Source organism: Alosa sapidissima, chromosome 7 (genome assembly GCF_018492685.1).
Source record: "Alosa sapidissima isolate fAloSap1 chromosome 7, fAloSap1.pri, whole genome shotgun sequence".
NCBI lineage: Eukaryota > Metazoa > Chordata > Actinopteri > Clupeiformes > Clupeidae > Alosa > Alosa sapidissima.
In genome coordinates this window covers 6,316,966-6,334,685 of record NC_055963.1, presented here as the reverse complement: position 1 = coordinate 6,334,685, position 17,720 = coordinate 6,316,966, and the positions used below count along the sequence as shown (strand labels likewise).

General features: G+C 44.8%; 1 protein-coding gene across 4 annotated transcripts in view; it reads right to left on the bottom strand.

Moving 5' to 3' along the window:
• tns2a (tensin 2a) overlaps positions 1 to 14,006 on the bottom strand; it is a 32,722-nt gene extending 18,716 nt beyond the window's left edge. For 3 of the 4 annotated variants that reach the window (XM_042098994.1, XM_042098996.1, XM_042098995.1), the window contains exons 1-3: positions 13,675 to 14,006; positions 2,806 to 2,911; positions 2,595 to 2,632 (exon numbers count right to left, since the gene is read on the bottom strand). In XM_042098994.1, the coding sequence (XP_041954928.1) occupies positions 2,595 to 2,632; positions 2,806 to 2,911; positions 13,675 to 13,797 (267 nt within the window). In that variant the 5' untranslated portion in view covers positions 13,798 to 14,006. Of the gene's footprint in view, positions 1 to 2,594; positions 2,633 to 2,805; positions 2,912 to 7,901; positions 8,020 to 13,674 lie in introns of those variants that run through there. The other variant, XM_042098997.1, reaches the window with a different exon arrangement.
• Positions 14,007 to 17,720: the final 3,714 nt, after the last annotated feature.

Below are 17,720 nucleotides of genomic sequence, written 5' to 3'. Positions count from 1 at the left end.
GGACGTTATTTTCCACTCTGTTGCACAGATAAGGCCTTTAGCATTCTCAAACACGGTTTGGCAAATGCATGTGTGTGAATGTGAGATTGCTGGTGTGTGTGTGAGTGTGACTGTGTGTGTGTGTGTGTGTGAGTGTGAGAGTGTGATACAGTAATGTGTAGATTTTGGAGATTTCAGAGGCACGTCTGGAATCAGAGAGGAGCCAGCCGGTGGTTACTTGGGCCCCTCGTTGTGGTTGCAGTCAACGTAAGCATGTGGACGCCAGACAAAAGCGCGAGGGGAAAAGCACAGACAACAGGTCAACTCCATTCCAGACTATCTCTCTAAGGAAGGAAGGGGGACAGCTTGGGAAAACACTGTCAAGGGGTTTTCCGCGTATTAAAACCCACTGAAGTACGAGACGGTTTGTCACCGTCCTCCAGGCAGTACTGATGGCGGTTAAATACCCCACATGAATTAGTTACAGCTGGACCATGGCAGATCCTGACTCATCTTGCCTGATGAGCAAGGAGAGGCTTTCTCAATAAAAACCTCAAAATAGATTAGTTATGGTGTCGATTAACCCACCTTTCTTACCTCAGACAGCTGGAGAAGGGAGGGGGAAACACGGACTACAGTTTACTTCACATCTCTGATTTAGTCTATGTTTCAGTGAATTAGTCTATGTCTGTCTCTTACTCTACCAATGAAACAACTTCACAGTTCAAGTATTTAGCTTACACAATGTTAGGGTGAGTTTGACTAAGAATCCCCATCCCCATCCTAAAGAAAAACATCCTGTGGTAGAAAGTCTAGTCAGAGACATTAGTTCAGTAACACCAATTCCACATCACTTGCCTTGAGTTTCTATGAGGCTAAAGATAGGCTGCCTCTCAAAATAATTTGATGTTCTGCTTTCTTAATTGAATGTAAAAGTCATTTGAAAAGGCATTGACTTTGCGTACTTTTGAGTCATGACTCTATTGACTTGGATACTCTCTGGCCAGATGTTACAAAGACAAATTCTGCAGTGAAAGTATCAAGCACAACAGGCGCTCTTTCCCATGGCTTAGATGATCCTCCATGCCAGGACTTTAGATAGCAGTGATATGTAGCTAATAAATCAGTTAGGACTTCACTCATTGAACCATTTCCCACATTTGAGAGATCAGATTGCCTTAGAAGCCGTAAAAGGGGAACCGACGTCAAGATGTCAACTTCAGTAGGATGCCAAGTGAAAATACTGTCTATGCATCTTGGTAATCCTCTGTCACATTCTGTACTTAAGTAGCTTGCAAGACACCATTATCTACCCAAAAGCATGACTTTCATCTCATCATGACAGCTAAATGACTGCTCTCGTACATTACTCGCTATGAAAAGCTAGTTAGACACTCATACTTTGGGAGTGTTTTCAAGCAGCTCAGCGAACCAGAGAGAAATCTTGCTCTTGGCCAATGCCTTCTGGCCCCAAGTCTGAACGAGGTGCTCGAAAGTCACACAGTCCCTTATGAAGCAACCACCCTTCCTGGGGCGAGCTGATGACTATCACGTCCAGCAGAGCCTTACGCTGGCCTGGACTGAGGTCACCAAGTAGGAGGGGTGTGTTTGTGTGTGTCCTTCTGTGTGTGTGTGTGTGTGACAAACAATAACAACACACTCCGTTCCCGGACCAAGAAGCTGGGGGCTGCGCCTTTCCCGGCAGCCAAAGCACACTCGCAAATCTGGCCTGCCAGCTTGGAGACGTACTGTCATGATGTATGTGCTTGGCTCAGCTTGAGCACACAGACACACACACACACACACAGACATGGAGGAGGAGGGGCAGGGGCCTCACCAGCTCTCCCTGTTCGCTTCAGAACTCCAGTTCTGTGATCTAATGTTCCAGCATTAGAGAACCCACTATTTGAATCTGCACTTCTACATCCTCAGAATCCTACAGCCGACTTGTTGTAGTTGCTCATGTCTTGTTAATGCAGACCTCTGCTGTGGCCCCCTCTGCCAAGTCTCGTCCTTGGCCCGGAGCTGGCATGCGCTGCCCTCATCAATGCCTCTTTCACTCTCAGCAGCAGCGTGGGGCTCTGGGTGCGGCCGCCTGGCAGCTCCCCAGCCCAACAGAGTGAGGCCTTTCAGACGGCCACCAACCCACTGGCCAGAGCGCTGCCATTTGTGAAGAGGCAACACGTCCGACAGGAAAGGGGCTTTCACCAGTGTACCTCAGATGCAGTTGATTTAGGCGAGGATCACATTAGCCAGCAGCAAGCAGCAGCGCCAAACGTAACGCAACGCTCAGACCATAATAAGTTTTGTCTCGTTCCTAAGCAACACAAACGGTTTGTCAATTGAATGCGCTCGCGTTACGCTTTGAAAGTTGAACCAAGTTCAACGCTCAGCTTGGTCAACGCTAGCATTATGCCAGCGTTGCCACCGTTCCTCTGCCAAACCATAGAGAACAATAGGAAACCTGCCGCTCGCGCTGGCTAATGTGATCCCCGCCTTAAAGAGAGGCATGGCACAGTGAGCTCCTATGGGCTATGGATGATGAACCAGATGCTGGTTCAGAACAGTAGATATATGTGATGGTGGAGATGAGGGAGAGATGAAACAGTTCTTACCTTTGCTTCACATTTCTTATGTGTGGCTGTTTTGCAGACTGTATTGACAGAGAAAAAAAGAGAAAAGTGAAAGAGTGAGCAGCCTGACTTAGTCTTACATAATGGAACATTCCTAACATGACAAGTCACATGACTCAATTAGACTTGGTGTTGGCGCTGATCAGCAATGAAGAAGACTCTCTCGAGTGTCGGTGCAGGCTTAGGTTCTCACCTCGACAGAAGGAGCCGAGGCTGTCGATGCTCTGGCGACACACCCCGCACTGTCGCTTCTTCTTGAAGGCCTTCTCCTTGAAGACGTGTGGCTCGCCCTTCCCCACCTGCTTGAGCAAAACAAGGAGCTTTTAGGCAAGAGAGAGCTCAGAACAACTTAAGCCATTTGAGTGGCTCGGAGGATAGTGCCTTTTGTTTGGATGTCTCTGTGTAGTTCCGATGTAATTACATGCCAATCAAAGCAAAAGCCTCTCTCCACCTTCAGGCAACACATTGTGGTGAGTTGTGTAACAGTTCATGACACCTTCCTTCTGGATACGCCACATGGTTGACAAAACATGCAAACAGAGCTCAGTGTGTGTGTGTATGTGTGTTAAAGAGAGAGGGAGTGTAAAAAAACACTTAGAAAGGGCATTACAAAAGACAAAGACACCTCCTAAATTATGTATTCAAGGTAGATAACAAATGTATCCATTAAGTATGTGTATGTGTGTGTGTGTGTGTGTGTGTGTGTGTGTGTGTGTAATTAGGCTTAGTATTAGAATCACAACACAGTGTAGAGGGTTTTCTTTTAGAGCCTTCCCCTTTTACACTCTTTTTGCAAATAGACACTGGGTAACAGTGCAATGCCAAATGTTGCTGCTTCCCATCCTTTCTTGTGAGGATCAGAGTTGCATCTACAGAAAAAAACACCACCACGCACCAAGCCAAGCAACATTTTTCCTCTCTGTGTGGTTCTTCAACATGATACAATGACCTTCAAATGATCCAAGGGTCTTAGTGGGTCACTGTCCCCTCATATCAGAGTCAAACTGACACTGTTAGTAAATGAAAACAACAAAGGATGGACGTGCCAGTATCCCCAGACTGTATAAAATATCCTCTTGCTACGGACAAGAGAAACAAGTGCGATGAAGGGAAAACGAATAAAGAGGAGACAGAGAAAGAAGGAGAAAAATGAACTTTCTAGAATGTCCCATCAGTATTAGGAAAGAGCAGATCCCACATTTCTCCCGCATCCTCATTTTCACACTGTTGCCATTCCCCCTTTAAACTCAGCTTACTCTATCCAAACAAGCATTATTTGAGTTTACAGTCTCTACTCATCTCTTCTGGTACACAACACAATCCACAGTACACGTCCACATCTCTTGCTGTGGCATGAAGTACCAAGACCTCCTGCTTTCCAACAAGTCTCCATTCATCCAGCCCCCCACCCTCCTCAGGGATGGCAGCGAGCCCCAGAGAGACACACATTAAAACCCCCACTTACCTCTCAAGCGCCCGCAGAGAGGGTTCCCCCACCCATGCTCACAGGCTTTAGAACGCCACCGTGTCAAGCTCCACACACCCACACCGGGGACCACCCCACCCCAGACCAGGCACTCTTTGGCTTTGACTGACCAAGCCCTCGGTGCAGCATGGCAGGCTAGCGCTCTGTTCCGCTCCGCTTTGCAGCGTCCCCCCTCAGCACTGGGGCAACACTCTGGGCATCCGTGGAAACACTAGTGGGGTCTGTTCCCTTATTTTTAGCTGTTTTTGCTACGTTTCGTTTTGGTCCTTCTGTGGAAAGGGGGTGTGGGGGGGCATTCCTTCTTTTCCGTGAGCAATGAAAGAACAGAGAAGGGATTGAAAGTGAAAGGAGGAGCCATTAAATGAGCATAGTTCCATAAGCCGTCATTCAATCTCTCCCTCTCCCCCACACACACACATTCTCTCTAATGTCTCTATCCTTCCTCTGTCCTCCAAAAATAGCACTGTCTTTGGAGCCCTGTGTGCATTATGTGGCCTCCCCTGACTTGTGGGCACACTCCACTTTCACACCCCCAAGACAGCATCTCCTCCTGTAGCTCATCTGCGTGAGCTACAGCAACTCCGTCTGAGGCTGCTAATCACACAGCGCTAGCGTCCTGCCTCCACAGAAACCACACTGGGCGCCTTTACTTTGTCACCAGTGTGGGTGGAAATAGCAACTGTTAGATGGAGAAACGATTTCCCAGTATAAAGCCTACAGGTATACCATTCATAATGGGAACTCTTGGGTGAACATGGGTGACCATTTTAAGATTTTGGGCCTCAATATATCCAACCCAGTTCACTTACTGGAATAGCGTGATCCATCAGTGCACTGTAATATTTACAGCTGTCATTGCTGGTGTATTAACATTGGTGCATCAAATTGTAATTTCAATGGTAACCTATAAAATAGATTTCATAAAGCATAAATGGGTTTAACAGCCAAGCTGTCAACAACATGCTGTATTTACATGCATTTGGGACAGACTCAAACTTGGTCATTTGCATTCTACTGTCAGCCACTACAGGGGCTTCTGTGCTTGTAAAATGGTCTGGTCTGGTCTGGTGGACTTTGATTAATAAATGTTTGGCTAGAGAGGACTCCTGTTTCAGCAAGCAAATCATCACCTAACTTGTGAATTAGTGATGCAACTTAAGATCTACAGAGTTGGAGCCAATGATCCCATACAAATGTACGCAACATTCTGTTTTTGATTAAAAGCTGCATCGCATCTTGGGCTATTGTTATGGGTATTCTGTGCCAATTCTATATTTAAGTAAGTCAGTGTGGTTGGTGTGTATGTGTGTGTGTGTGTGTGTGTGTGTGTATGCACATACGTCCTTCCTGCCAGCCCACTCCCATCAAAGTGAGTCAGTGTGTGTCTCAAGGGTGGAACACACAGTGTAGCGCAGCTAAGGGAACAGAGACAGCCTGTTCCAGTGGTGAGGTCAGCGTTTGCACCATTACACACTTCCTGTCCAGCTCTCCTCAACGAGCTCACCTCTGGAAGGGCATGGCCAGTGATGATGAACGAAGCCCAAACCCGCTTCCACACTCGCGCTGCCTGGGACGCGGCGCTAGACTTCCATTTCTCAAGTAGCAATAATAGTAGGTGTTGCCGTGTTAGTAAAACAGTGTTTACTAAACTATGCGTAAACAGTCACCAATCTGCCTCCACCAGTCTTTTCATGAGTTGGTTTGTTGTTTCCGTGCACCCCCAACGTTTGACTGTTATTTCCTAGTGTGCATGCTGGAGTTCACCTTTGACGCAAGAGCAAAAATAACTGTGCCTCCAGACAGTCCACCGCTATCAAGGAAAAGACCACACAATGTTATCAAGTTGCCAAATATAAAAGGGCTTCCTTTAAGTGTTTCTTTCAGTGTAACATGACAAAGTTGACATGAGACCTTGGGAGTGGAACAGAATAATCTGACAAAATCCTATAGACATGCACACAAACACACATGTACAGAACTAAAAGAAGATTTGTACTCACAAATACAAGCACAATATGTTTGGTAATTCTGTATGTGGATATAGGATAGGGGACAGGGCTTTTTCCAGCATGGAGACATTAGACATGTGTGGGGAGGGAAACCCCTTGCAGGATACACACACACACACACACACACACACACACACACACACACTGTAGGGTCTTGGTGTCTCTCATAAGCCTTTGTAGTCCCATTTAAATAGTCCCAGGATAGGGTCATTTGATGATTTAAGATATAAATGAGCCCTACCGAGGCCTTAATATTCTGCAGCATCAATCCTAATGGATAATGTGTTATTGCCAATCACCATGATCCACCACTCTCAGTCTGCTTTCCCACCAATCCTCCTCATCCTTGATACAGTCTCCCAATGATGGCTCTGCTCAGCAGCCTACTATACTACCACATACAGTACGCTTCACTGATGATAGATGGCCTGTGTAAGGATGGAAGGATGTCTGGTTCAGCAGTCTGTTCTAGAACACCCAACAAAATGTAGGTAACACTTGATAACTAGAGTGAACGAGGGAGAGAGTGAGATAAGATCAATGTGTACTTCTACATAATATGTTATATTATTGTTCCACGGTTGAACAGAATGTCAACAGTAATGGGCTGGTGTCTTGCAGATCAAAACATGCGGAGAGATCTGGCAGGACTTAGCCATATGGTAGGATCTCCACAATGTAGTATGTGCGTCCTGTGCTATCCAAACAAACATGTTCCTGGTGTTTACCAGTGGTCTCTTGAGAAACAACATGGTATTTCAGGAACTTTCTCAGAATTCCTCTCAAATTCCTGAAGTATACAACATCCAGCACAACCCCTTCCAAAGTTTTACATGTGGTGTTCCAAAATGCAGATAATCTACACATTTTACAATTTAAACTACTAATTAAATAAATCATGTTATTTCGTGATGCTTGCAATAAGATGTTATTACAGGACACTCACAAAACTTGCTTTTTGCAAGCTTACCCTACTAAATGCAAATCAGAGATGTGCGTTCCCCGTCTCCATCCAATTCCGACACAAAACTAGTATTTAAAGTACAGATTAATAACTTTAATTTGTCTTTCATTAACACTATATAGTTTGTAACTACCTCGAATGTACTGAGGGGAGGGGTTATCTTGTTATGTTTTCATCTGTTTCATTCTGAGATTAGATCATTTGAGCTGCGTAGGCTACACTTGTCTTCTGAACGCATGGGTTTCGAGTGCATTTACAGGCTTTACCCAACAAAAGGGAAGATGTAACAATAAAACAGCATTTAATTTGTTGCTAATTATGTAAGTCGCACCAGCAAACACAACACCCAGCCCTCACAAACTTCGGACATATTACGCCATGTCTGACGTATTCAGAGTGTTTAGCTTTCAACTGTTCCAGAACACGAAAAACGTGGAGACCCTACAGCCAAGTGTCGTATTAGGCTAACCCAGAACTCGTCGACGCATGTCCCTCAGAACATCCAACTAGGACAGCAACATGAATTTCTGACTTTGTTACATTGTGAAAGAAATCTATTATAGTTACATTAATACGCAAAAGTTCCCTCCCCGCAGTAACTGATCCATCACCTCCGATGGCGTGGCAGCGCAACAGGCTGGAGGATGCTATACGCATAGTATTCTAATTTCATAACACATGACAAACCGAGGGCTAAATCATCCTAATCATGTTAAGAGTAACTTTACTAAGACTGTGACTTAAACAGAAACAGTTACCCCATTGTTAGGCTATATTTATAATGACCAGAATTAAATTGGCATAACATTACATAATTAACACAATCTTACCTTATTCATTTTGTATTCTATTGATGCCACCTGGAGCAGATACTTGATTAGGGACTTTATCTACATTCCCATAGGCTGTGCAAGCGTAGTTGCCACTAGCGATTGACTTGTTTTCTTTGGTTCTCTGAGTTCTCTGACTATGGGTGGAGCCATGAAGGAAAAGACGATTGAGGAATGTATTACTGGAAATGGAATATGCGATTGGCTATGTGAACAGAATGGGAGAGAAGGATAAACATATGATTGGTTTAAACCACAGCGATAAAATGTTCATTAATTTATCATCAAAGGAAATGTTTGTGGGCTTATTCAACCAGTTATCTTTGTGTAGATCCTCACACACATTCTGGAATATACATCAATTTGGATGTTGAAATACTGACGTGAAGGTTTACAACATACACTCACAGTGGGCTGTCAGAGGATTTGATCTAGGTCTACCGGTTGTTAAAATTAATTGAGAAAATTAGTGACTTTACACTGTAATTGTCCCAACTAGCCTATCCTTACAGATACATAGGCTACATATATATAAATAATCAGTAGCCTATATGAAAATCTATCACCTAGTTTTAATTGATTTAACTGAGTTGCAATTTGATGCCTTGATTTTGACTTTGTGCCATCTGCTTTGGATGCAATTGAATGGTCAACTTCACTTGAGCACCTGAGAAATTCCACTCTATCCAGCTGTAATAGCTTAAGCTGGCAAACGCAATACTGACACCTTGTGTTGAAACAGAGCAAGCACTTGTGAGCCGAGTGAACGGCATCTAAAGGCTCCTACATACCTGACGCACCCGACCGGTAGCGCGACAATGTGACGTCAAAATGACGTAGATCTCTCTGGCGCGCCAGGGTTTTGGCCGTGTAGCGCGAGGTAGCGCACCACTCATTTTTTTTCAGACGAGCGCGACAAGGCGGAAACAGGAAGATGGACTAGTTCGAGGGCAAGCGAGTTGCAGTGTTTTGTTACAGTCGTGAATTTTTAATAGTTTGCTGGATAAGTTAACAAAGTTACCAGTGAGAGTTGCAACACATGGAATTAAGAGGAAAGAATATAAACGATTTATTTTCAAACAAAGGATATCTATTAAGGCCTGAACAAAATCTCTTTCCACTTCAGGAAATTACACAAACTCAGCCAGCTGCTAGCTAGCTAGCTAGCTAACTAAACTGTTTAAATTATTAAAATTTCCCTCGGGATGACTAAAGTACCTATCTATATATCCATCTATCTATCTATCTATCTATCTACCTGTGCACACACCTTGGAAACTACATGATAATGATGATGGTAGTTGTGAATAGTAGCAACCAAAGTCTGAAGTACCATCACAGAGGCTAGCTACTGGTGTTTCTTACTGCAGCTTCTTCTGCTGTGTAAGTAGTTAATGTTAGTCTTTTCACAACAGCGACACCTCTGTTCAGGAGAATATTGCAACTAGTGTTGCGACCACCACGCGCGAGTATAAATGGTTACGGCGCTTCTGTGACGTCACATTGTCGCGCTACTGGTCGGGTGCGTCGAGTATGTGGGACGTTTAAGGTCAGTTATGCCATAATAGGCTCAGACTAACCAACACCCAAGCTGTGTTACATTTGTGGCCAATAGCAATATTTCTGGAGGCCCAGACATTATAGGCATCATTTACACATGTAGCTATGATAATATTAGAATATATTTCCATTAATATATTTATGTTTTTGGCAAATTAAGCAAAATTAAGTGCACAAAACCAGTCAAAATAATCCTTCCACTTTTCTTGAGATCAACAGTTGAACAATATCTTTTTTGACTTTCCATGTGAATAATCAGTGCGATGTAAAACTCTGTCAGGTGGACCAATCATTATATGATTTAGATGCCCATAATTACAACTAACTGAGAAACTTGCTCTGCTCTTGGCATTGAGGCGTTCAGTCTAAATGCATCATGCAATGAGAGTACATCTTGTTATTGTAACATAAACCTTTTTTCACCTTGTAAAGGTCTATCTTTACATAATCAAAGTCTGTCAATATTCATGGTGAAGTGAGAACATTTGTACTTTCAGGTCCATGACTTCCCTGCACTTGTGTCTCTGGGCCCTTACAGCGCAGGGTAGTCCCATCCCATATGTTTCTGAGAGTGACTATACGACGGGACTAAATCCCAGAACAACACGGAGTCATTTAGTCCAGCCAAAGAAATGGAGTGCCAAAAAGAAGAAGAAAAAAGAGGCTAAGCACCATGGAATTTCCGGGGTAGATTAAAAGTGCGGGAGCTTGGACGTTTATTTGTCTGCAGGCTTCTTGGCGGGATCAGGGATGGAGGGGGGTGAGGGGGTGGGTGGCCGTGATGGGAGGATGGATCAGAGGTTGGGGGTGGTGGTGGGGGTAGCGGAGAAGGCAAGCCATAGGAGAGTTTAGGAAAACAAGACTTGGGGGTACCGACCAGGGTAGACAGGAAACAGGGACTCACTATTCAGAGAGGAGAGAAGGGGGTGGGGTCGGATTGTGAATACTCAATGATCTCAGCCATTCTTTGCCTGGGAGAAGACAAACTTGTGTTTACGCTATAGTAACACATGCACGTGCACACATATAAAAATGCTAGGAAACCTAAGGAGGTCGTTGTAGTTAAGTTTCTCACTCTCTCTCTAGCAAACAGTAGCGAACAAAGAGAGAATAATTAATGAGTGTGCGGTACAAACAGAAATAATAAAATAGTGAGACTGAAGTGTGAAGACTTAAGCTGGTTTCGCAGCTCCACAAACACACACAATAAAGTACTATGAGAGTTAACTGGGCATGGAGATTTCTACCCACCATCGATTAGCATTCCTAATCACCCTTAAAGTGCTGTGTGGAACATTTCCTCGAAACAGCATCAGACAGGCTAATGTTCATGTTCAAGTTAAAAATGATTAATTGATTGGGAAACAGTGTGTGTGTGTGTGTGTGTGAGTGTGTATGTGTGTGTGTGTGTGTGTGTGTGTGTGTGTGTGTGTGTGTGTGAGTGTGCGTGTGTGTGCGTGTGTGTGTGTGCGTGTGTGTGTGAGTGTGTATGTGTGTGTGTGTGTGTGTGTGTGTGTGTGTGTGTGTGTGTGTGTTTGTCTGTGTGTGTTTGTCTGTGTGTGTGTGTGTGTGTGTGTGTGTGTGTGTGTGTGTGAGTGTGTGTGTGTGTGTGTTTGTCTGTGTGTGTGTGTGTGTGTGTGTGTGTGTGTGTGTGAGTGTGTGTGTGTGTGTGTGTGTGAGTGTGTGTGTGTGTGTGTGTTTGTCTGTGTGTGTGTGTGTGTGTGTGTGTGTGTGTGTGTGAGTGTGTGTGTGTGTGTGTGTGTGAGTGTGTGTGTGTGTGTGTGTTTGTCTGTGTGTGTGTGTGTGTGTGTGTGTGTGTGTGTGTGTGTGTGTGTGTGTGTGTGTGTGTAAATGAGGACGGCGGTGGGCTGGGAGAAGGGGAGGAGCCGTGCAGCGTGCGGAGCGATTGTGTAATAGAGTCCAGATTGATAAGGTCCAGCTGTGGAGAGGGGGGGGGGGGGGCGAGAAAGCGCGCACAAAAACACTGAAGCACGTGTGGGCGCAACGATAAGAACAAACCATGGGAATATTTACTCTGGGTTTTTTGGGGGTGTTTAATAACCTGCTGAATCATATCCTCTTCCATCACCCTTTCACAGTTCCCCACGCCAACTTCCAGCTCACTCCCCAAACATTTCCTAACCTCCCTGAAAACAGCGGCCCCGCAGGGGCGTCCGGAGGGACGCTTTTATTCTGAAGTGAAGGAAAGCCAACTGTTGCTGCCCAGTTTTTATGGTATGTTTTTGTGACCTGGGTGGATATGGCTTTGTTTGGGTGGTTGTGGCAAACTGTGGGTGGGAGAGAGGATGAGAGTGGCTTTCCTCTTCCTCTTTAGAACCCCTCATAACACATTCCATCCTGCTCTTGAACACACACACACACACACACACACACACACACACACACACACACACACACACACACACAGATCAAATTACTGGTCATATCAATTAGTTGGTTCTTAATTTAATTTTACCCATTGTATAGTATACTTGTAATATTTTAATCTCTCTGTGTATTTGTAGATTTTGGCACATTTGACAGCACTGGTGGCGTTCGTAGGCTGTGTGCCTTTGTGTGTTGGCATGTGTGTGTGCCCCTGTCTGTGCCCCTGTACTCTACGAATCACAGAGACCTATTTATACCGTGAGCTCCCCTTTTCCTGCAGCGTGTTTATGGGGGATGTTTGCGGAATATGGTTGCAGTAAAGTATCACTTGTTAAAAGTTTTGTCATACCGAGGATTTGTCAGGAATAAGCCGCACGCCTGTAGCTTGGATGGAGCAAACAGATCCTGAGGCAGCATGGTTTGGTACCATTTCCCCAGAGGGGACACAGTGTGAGTGTGAACGCCCCTATACGCTAAGAGGCACCATTTGATTTTGTGAAGAATCCAAAGCCATTGTCTACAAGGCAGACACAACTACTGTAAAATTACAAAGGCAATAGTATGCATCTCATGATTGCTGTTAGTGCACATGTACATCTCAAATGACAGAAACAAACTGTTCTGATTTACTGACACACTCTATAGAGAGGAGAGGCATGCAGACAGCAGATGAGAAGAGTGAGCAGCCCTGTAGACTACGCAGACCCAGTGGGTCAGGAGACATCAGCTCATCAGATGGAGATAGGTGCAGCGTATAGGTGCAGACCGATTTGGACAAACAGGAAGAAGGGCTTATGGGTAGTCACAACAACACAACAATCATCAGTGCCAAGCAGAGACTGGTCAAGAGGCTGGCTCTGCCTTCTTACTGAAATGCCCCTTTTGTCTGGTCTGTTTTCCTCCACTTGAGGTACTCAGTGATGACGATGAAACTCCAGACCCGAATGGAGCAGAAAGATCCAGCCAAGACTCAAACAAAAACCTTGTGTATCTCCCTGGGAGCTGTGCTGGTAATGCTATGATGACAGAATGCAACATTGTGCTTGGACACAGAAAACTCTTCTGGCATTTGTGTTGTCTCGCACAAACAGCGCTCTGCCATCTCATTGCTCAGCTATTAACTTATTATCCATACACTAGTAGATTAAGGGGTAGGAATAAAGATGGCCCATTCACGTGATCTCAGTCTTAAAACTCGTTTCTTAAATCCAGAGATTGGGTGGGTCGCTGTGAAAGTTTTATACATGACATCTACATGTACAGTGTCATCGGGAAGACTGAAGACCATTGTGTCTTGGTCAGCTGTTCGATGTTGATGTAAGCCTTGATGGATCTTAGGCTGGCTAGAATGGAGACGGTGTGGTGAGTGTGGGGGAGGCCAACCGTTTTGTCCCTGACAGCCCCCCTCTAATTAGCTGATCCCCTTTGGATGGGGTCAGGCGCTCGCTTCTGACATCATAGCCAGGGCTCAGCATTCCCACGCTGCACAACATGTGAGCCAGCCACAAGGGATTTCAGCCTTTCAGGCACACACACACACACACACACACACACACTGACTTACTCACACCCACTATGGATACACTGACTTTCCAGCCAGTTCATGCATGCAACACCTTTCCTCAAGTGTCACTGATCTCCAAGAACATCAAAGTCAAGCCTTCACATTCATCATTTAAACAGAAAATATCTATGCCAAAAGCTGGTTTCAATCAGACCCAACAACTGCATGAAGTCCAATACAAAAGAACCCTCTGTTAATATCACAACAGTGCAATGGTTTGAAGGGGTCAGCACAGACTCCCAGTCCCCCTCAGTGCCTCACCTTGGTCAGCCTCATGCTGCTGCCGCTGCTGCTGCGCTCTGGACCACTCCGCTTGTTTGTCCTGCTGACCGGTGTAGCTTCCAGCTCGTCCTCGCAGCAATCCGCACCCAGGACGCAACCCATATAGAGATCTGGGCCCGTGGTGGTCCCCCTGTCCTTCGCACTTGGCCTCTCTCTCTCTCTCTCTCTCTCTCTCACACACACTCACACACACACGCTGCTCTTTTCCTCCCCAGTCCCCCTCTCCCTCTAAGACGCTGTTTTCCTGAGCACACTGGCGCAGCTGTTTTTGTCGGAGGAGACAGCGAGGCCCTTCCCCTTTTCCTGGCTCTCATTCAGCCCCATGTTTCCCTGCCGAGGGCCGCGGGATACTCACAACTCCTGCCCCCCCACCCCCCCAACCCACCCACCTCTGACTCCATCGCCTTGTCTCCGCCTCTCTCTCTCTCTCCGTCCCAAACACACAGAAGGAACTGCTTATATTCAAAACGCTTTATTCTTTCTCTCTACCATATAAGTGCATGCGTAGCTGTTCAATCTCTCATTGCGTGCAGACACATTCCTGCTGCATTTTAAACATACACACATTCTCTGTACAAATGAGACTCAAGTGTCAACTCTCTATAAATTTCCCTTTGGTGCACTGGTCTACTTGTAGAGTGTTTTTCTCATGGAAGTCTTTTATAATCTACACAACATAATTCTATTGTGTAGCAAACTACACAATAGCTTCATAAATGTTTACATGCTATGTAGAGGATATATTGTTTCTTCTTTCCTCCAAGTACCTGTAGAGACTCACACATTGACGCATTTTCAGACTGGAGGAAACTCCCCACAAACCACCCGACCGCAGCTCTCTAGAACAGAACCAATGTTTTCTGCCTGTGGTTGTGTACACTGGCAGCGTCCCTCTCTGGCAGCTGAGCTCGGAATGGCCAAGTGCAACACAGAACCTCTCCTGCTATCAGCTGTACTGCTCCTGCTCCTATACCTGCAGAAGTGCTCTTAACACCTCAGCTTCAGCTTTTGATAGGATCTCAAATGTACGAGGGCAGAGAGCATACAAACGTTACGATTATTCCTATTACATAATTCTTGTTCCCCTTTGTTCAATTTCCACGTGTTTCCACCCCTGCATGGTGGACTGGGGGACTGCAGATCCTGGGGGACTTTAAAGAACTGCACCCCCATTTAAGGCAAATTCCAGACATGCTTAAACGATCCCAGTTTCCTTTTCCTCCTTCCCCTCACTCCCCCACCCCCTCCTGGCCACAGCCAAAGCAGGAAGTGAAGGGGCTTCAGGTGGCGTTTCTGCCTCTCTGCAGACAACACAGCACCATTCAGATCTAGGAACAGACCAACATGGAGCCTAAAGTGCCACGTTAGTGTCGCTTTCCTGACAGGACCATTTGGTATGGACTATTACCAAGGGATCTCAGTCACAACTTTCCTTTTTTAGTGGCTGCAGCACACTTTCACCAGAAGCCTTTGTTATAAGTATAAGTATAAGTATAAGTATAAGTATATATACTCTTTTGAGGGAAATTTGGTCTCTGCATTTATCCCAATCCGTGAATTAGTGAAACACACTCAGCGCACAGTGAACACAGTGAGGTGAAGCACACACTAATCCCGGCGCAGTGAGCTTCCTGCAACAACAGCGGCGCTCGGGGAGCAGTGAGGGGTTAGGTGCCTTGCTCAAGGGCACTTCAGCCGTGCCTACTGGTCGGGGTTCAAACCGGCAACCCTCGGGTTACAAGTCCGAAGCACTAACCAGTAGGCAACGGCTGGTAACACATTTAATGTTTCACTGGCAAGCTTAGTGAATTATTAGCTGATATTATGGAAATGAATTTAACTGGTTTCATAAATGGTCTTCAAAAGCAACAAAGAGCATTTGAGTTGGATGAACCTATAAGGGCTCCATGATAGCTATTAGAATTTCAGAGCTCTGTATTGTTTTTATATGAATAATATTTAGCAGAATATTTGACAACTTTCTGGCATGGACCATCCCCCCCAGCATTGCTGGAGAGCTGGTTGGTGATTGTAAGAATGACAACAGAGTGGGGTTAACTCGAGGCCAAGATGACATTTTTGGCCGAACAATTATAGTTCACAGTATTTCATACAAATGAACAGCCAAAGTATGCAGATAGAAGCGTACCATTTGTCCGGGGCCTCTGGTATTTTTGAGCTGATCTTGGTCAGAGGTGAAAACACAAAGCAGGAGTCGTTCTGTGGACAGACGATGAGAAAGTTATGGTTATGGGTGACACTGAGACCAAAATAACCCGATGAAAGACAAAGACGTGGTCTGAGACTATATAAGGACAAGGAGTAAATAAGCTCCTAAGGGAGTGAGGAGAACTTTCAACCCACAAGATGCAAACCCACACAAACTCCTGTTAACACACATGCTGTTATCAGATACAGAAGATCACCGTAATCCCATAAGCAACTAAGACCAGCAGAGGGATAGAGGACCCCCTTTAGTGACTAGGACCCAGGGGAGAGAAGAGTGCAAACGTAATCATGAGAAATCCCTGTTCCAACTGACGGATCATAGACTTCAAAGCAAACGTCTACTTTTAGTGTACACTGTACAGTTTACTGCTAAATGGCTCTGATATGGAACCATGCAGTCAAAGTATTATTCTCTAATGCCAGTGACCTGTGGGTGTAGTTTAGTATTGTTGTTTAGGAATTCAATCCACATACCTCTTTGTATATTTTCAGACCAAACTTTAAGGCTGCAGACCAAAGACAGAATATAACTCAACCCTGGGTGTTGCCAATGTTTGGGGCTGTGGCTAGCAATTTACACAAACATTTGCTCAGCAGAGAAAAGGCTGTCCTGGTCCAAAATAAATGCCACCACATTTCAAACATAATACGAGTACAATGAATACTACCCACAACACATTGCAATGAAGTGGCCATAATAGGGTTGTGCATCAGATTACCCATGATATTACAAAGAAAGAGTTATCTGCCGATAAAGATGATAGGTCTGTAGCCCATGATAAGTTTACCCTGAAATGGTGTTTGTACATGACACTTATTTTTAACATAACATATTTAGAGAAATGTCTCCAACGACTTTTGAATGTCAGATTTAAAATTGTTATTTGAGGGCCGATAAAATATTGCTCTAGAATACAAAAGGTTTTCTTAACTACCATATTTACTAACCCACAGTCTAGTGGCTAAAGGGTAGCCTGCCAGGTGGCTATCTCACAAATGACTGCACGCCAAACTGGTGAACCAGGAAGAGGAGGAAGAAACAGCAGACAGCCATTCCCAGAATGCTGGTCCAAACTTGAGGACAAATGTGGGTTGTACTACGAACATGGAGTACAAAGGGCGGAAATGGAGCATAACTAGGCCTATTCATAGTAATGGAATTGATGATGCTTTACCATTGAGGAAGCTGGAAAGGATAGAGGTACATTGTAATATCCTGTTAGCTGTAAAGAGGCAACATGGATTACAGATCAATGTAGTGAAGTGTGAATAGTGAGCTGTGAAAACTAATGCTTTTAAAAGTTCTATGAAATGTAATTACATATATATATATACTGTATGTGTGTGCAGAATGCAGTTTGGCCATATTGAAGGCCTCATGGTATACATCATTCAGCATTAATAATACCTTTCCAGATGTGCTAACCCATAGGCACTAATGCACCCACAAGCTGCCATACCATAGGCACTAATGCACCCCTATCTACTACTATGCACTATACACTAATAGTTGGATTGTTCCTTTCGCCTTTTGCCAAGTTGATGCAGAATCCATGACTTCCAAAAAGAATAATGCATTTTGACTAATCTAACCCTGACCGTTTTCTCACTAGATTCTCTGAATATTTAAATGATATTATATCCTATAGATCAGGGGTTTTCAACTGATTGTGAACCAGGGACCACCATTCTGACTAATTACGCAACCCCAGGACCACCACTGAATAAAAATACTGATTCCCACATTGAAACTACAATACTGAATCCATGGTCAGGGACCACCAACAATGCCTTCA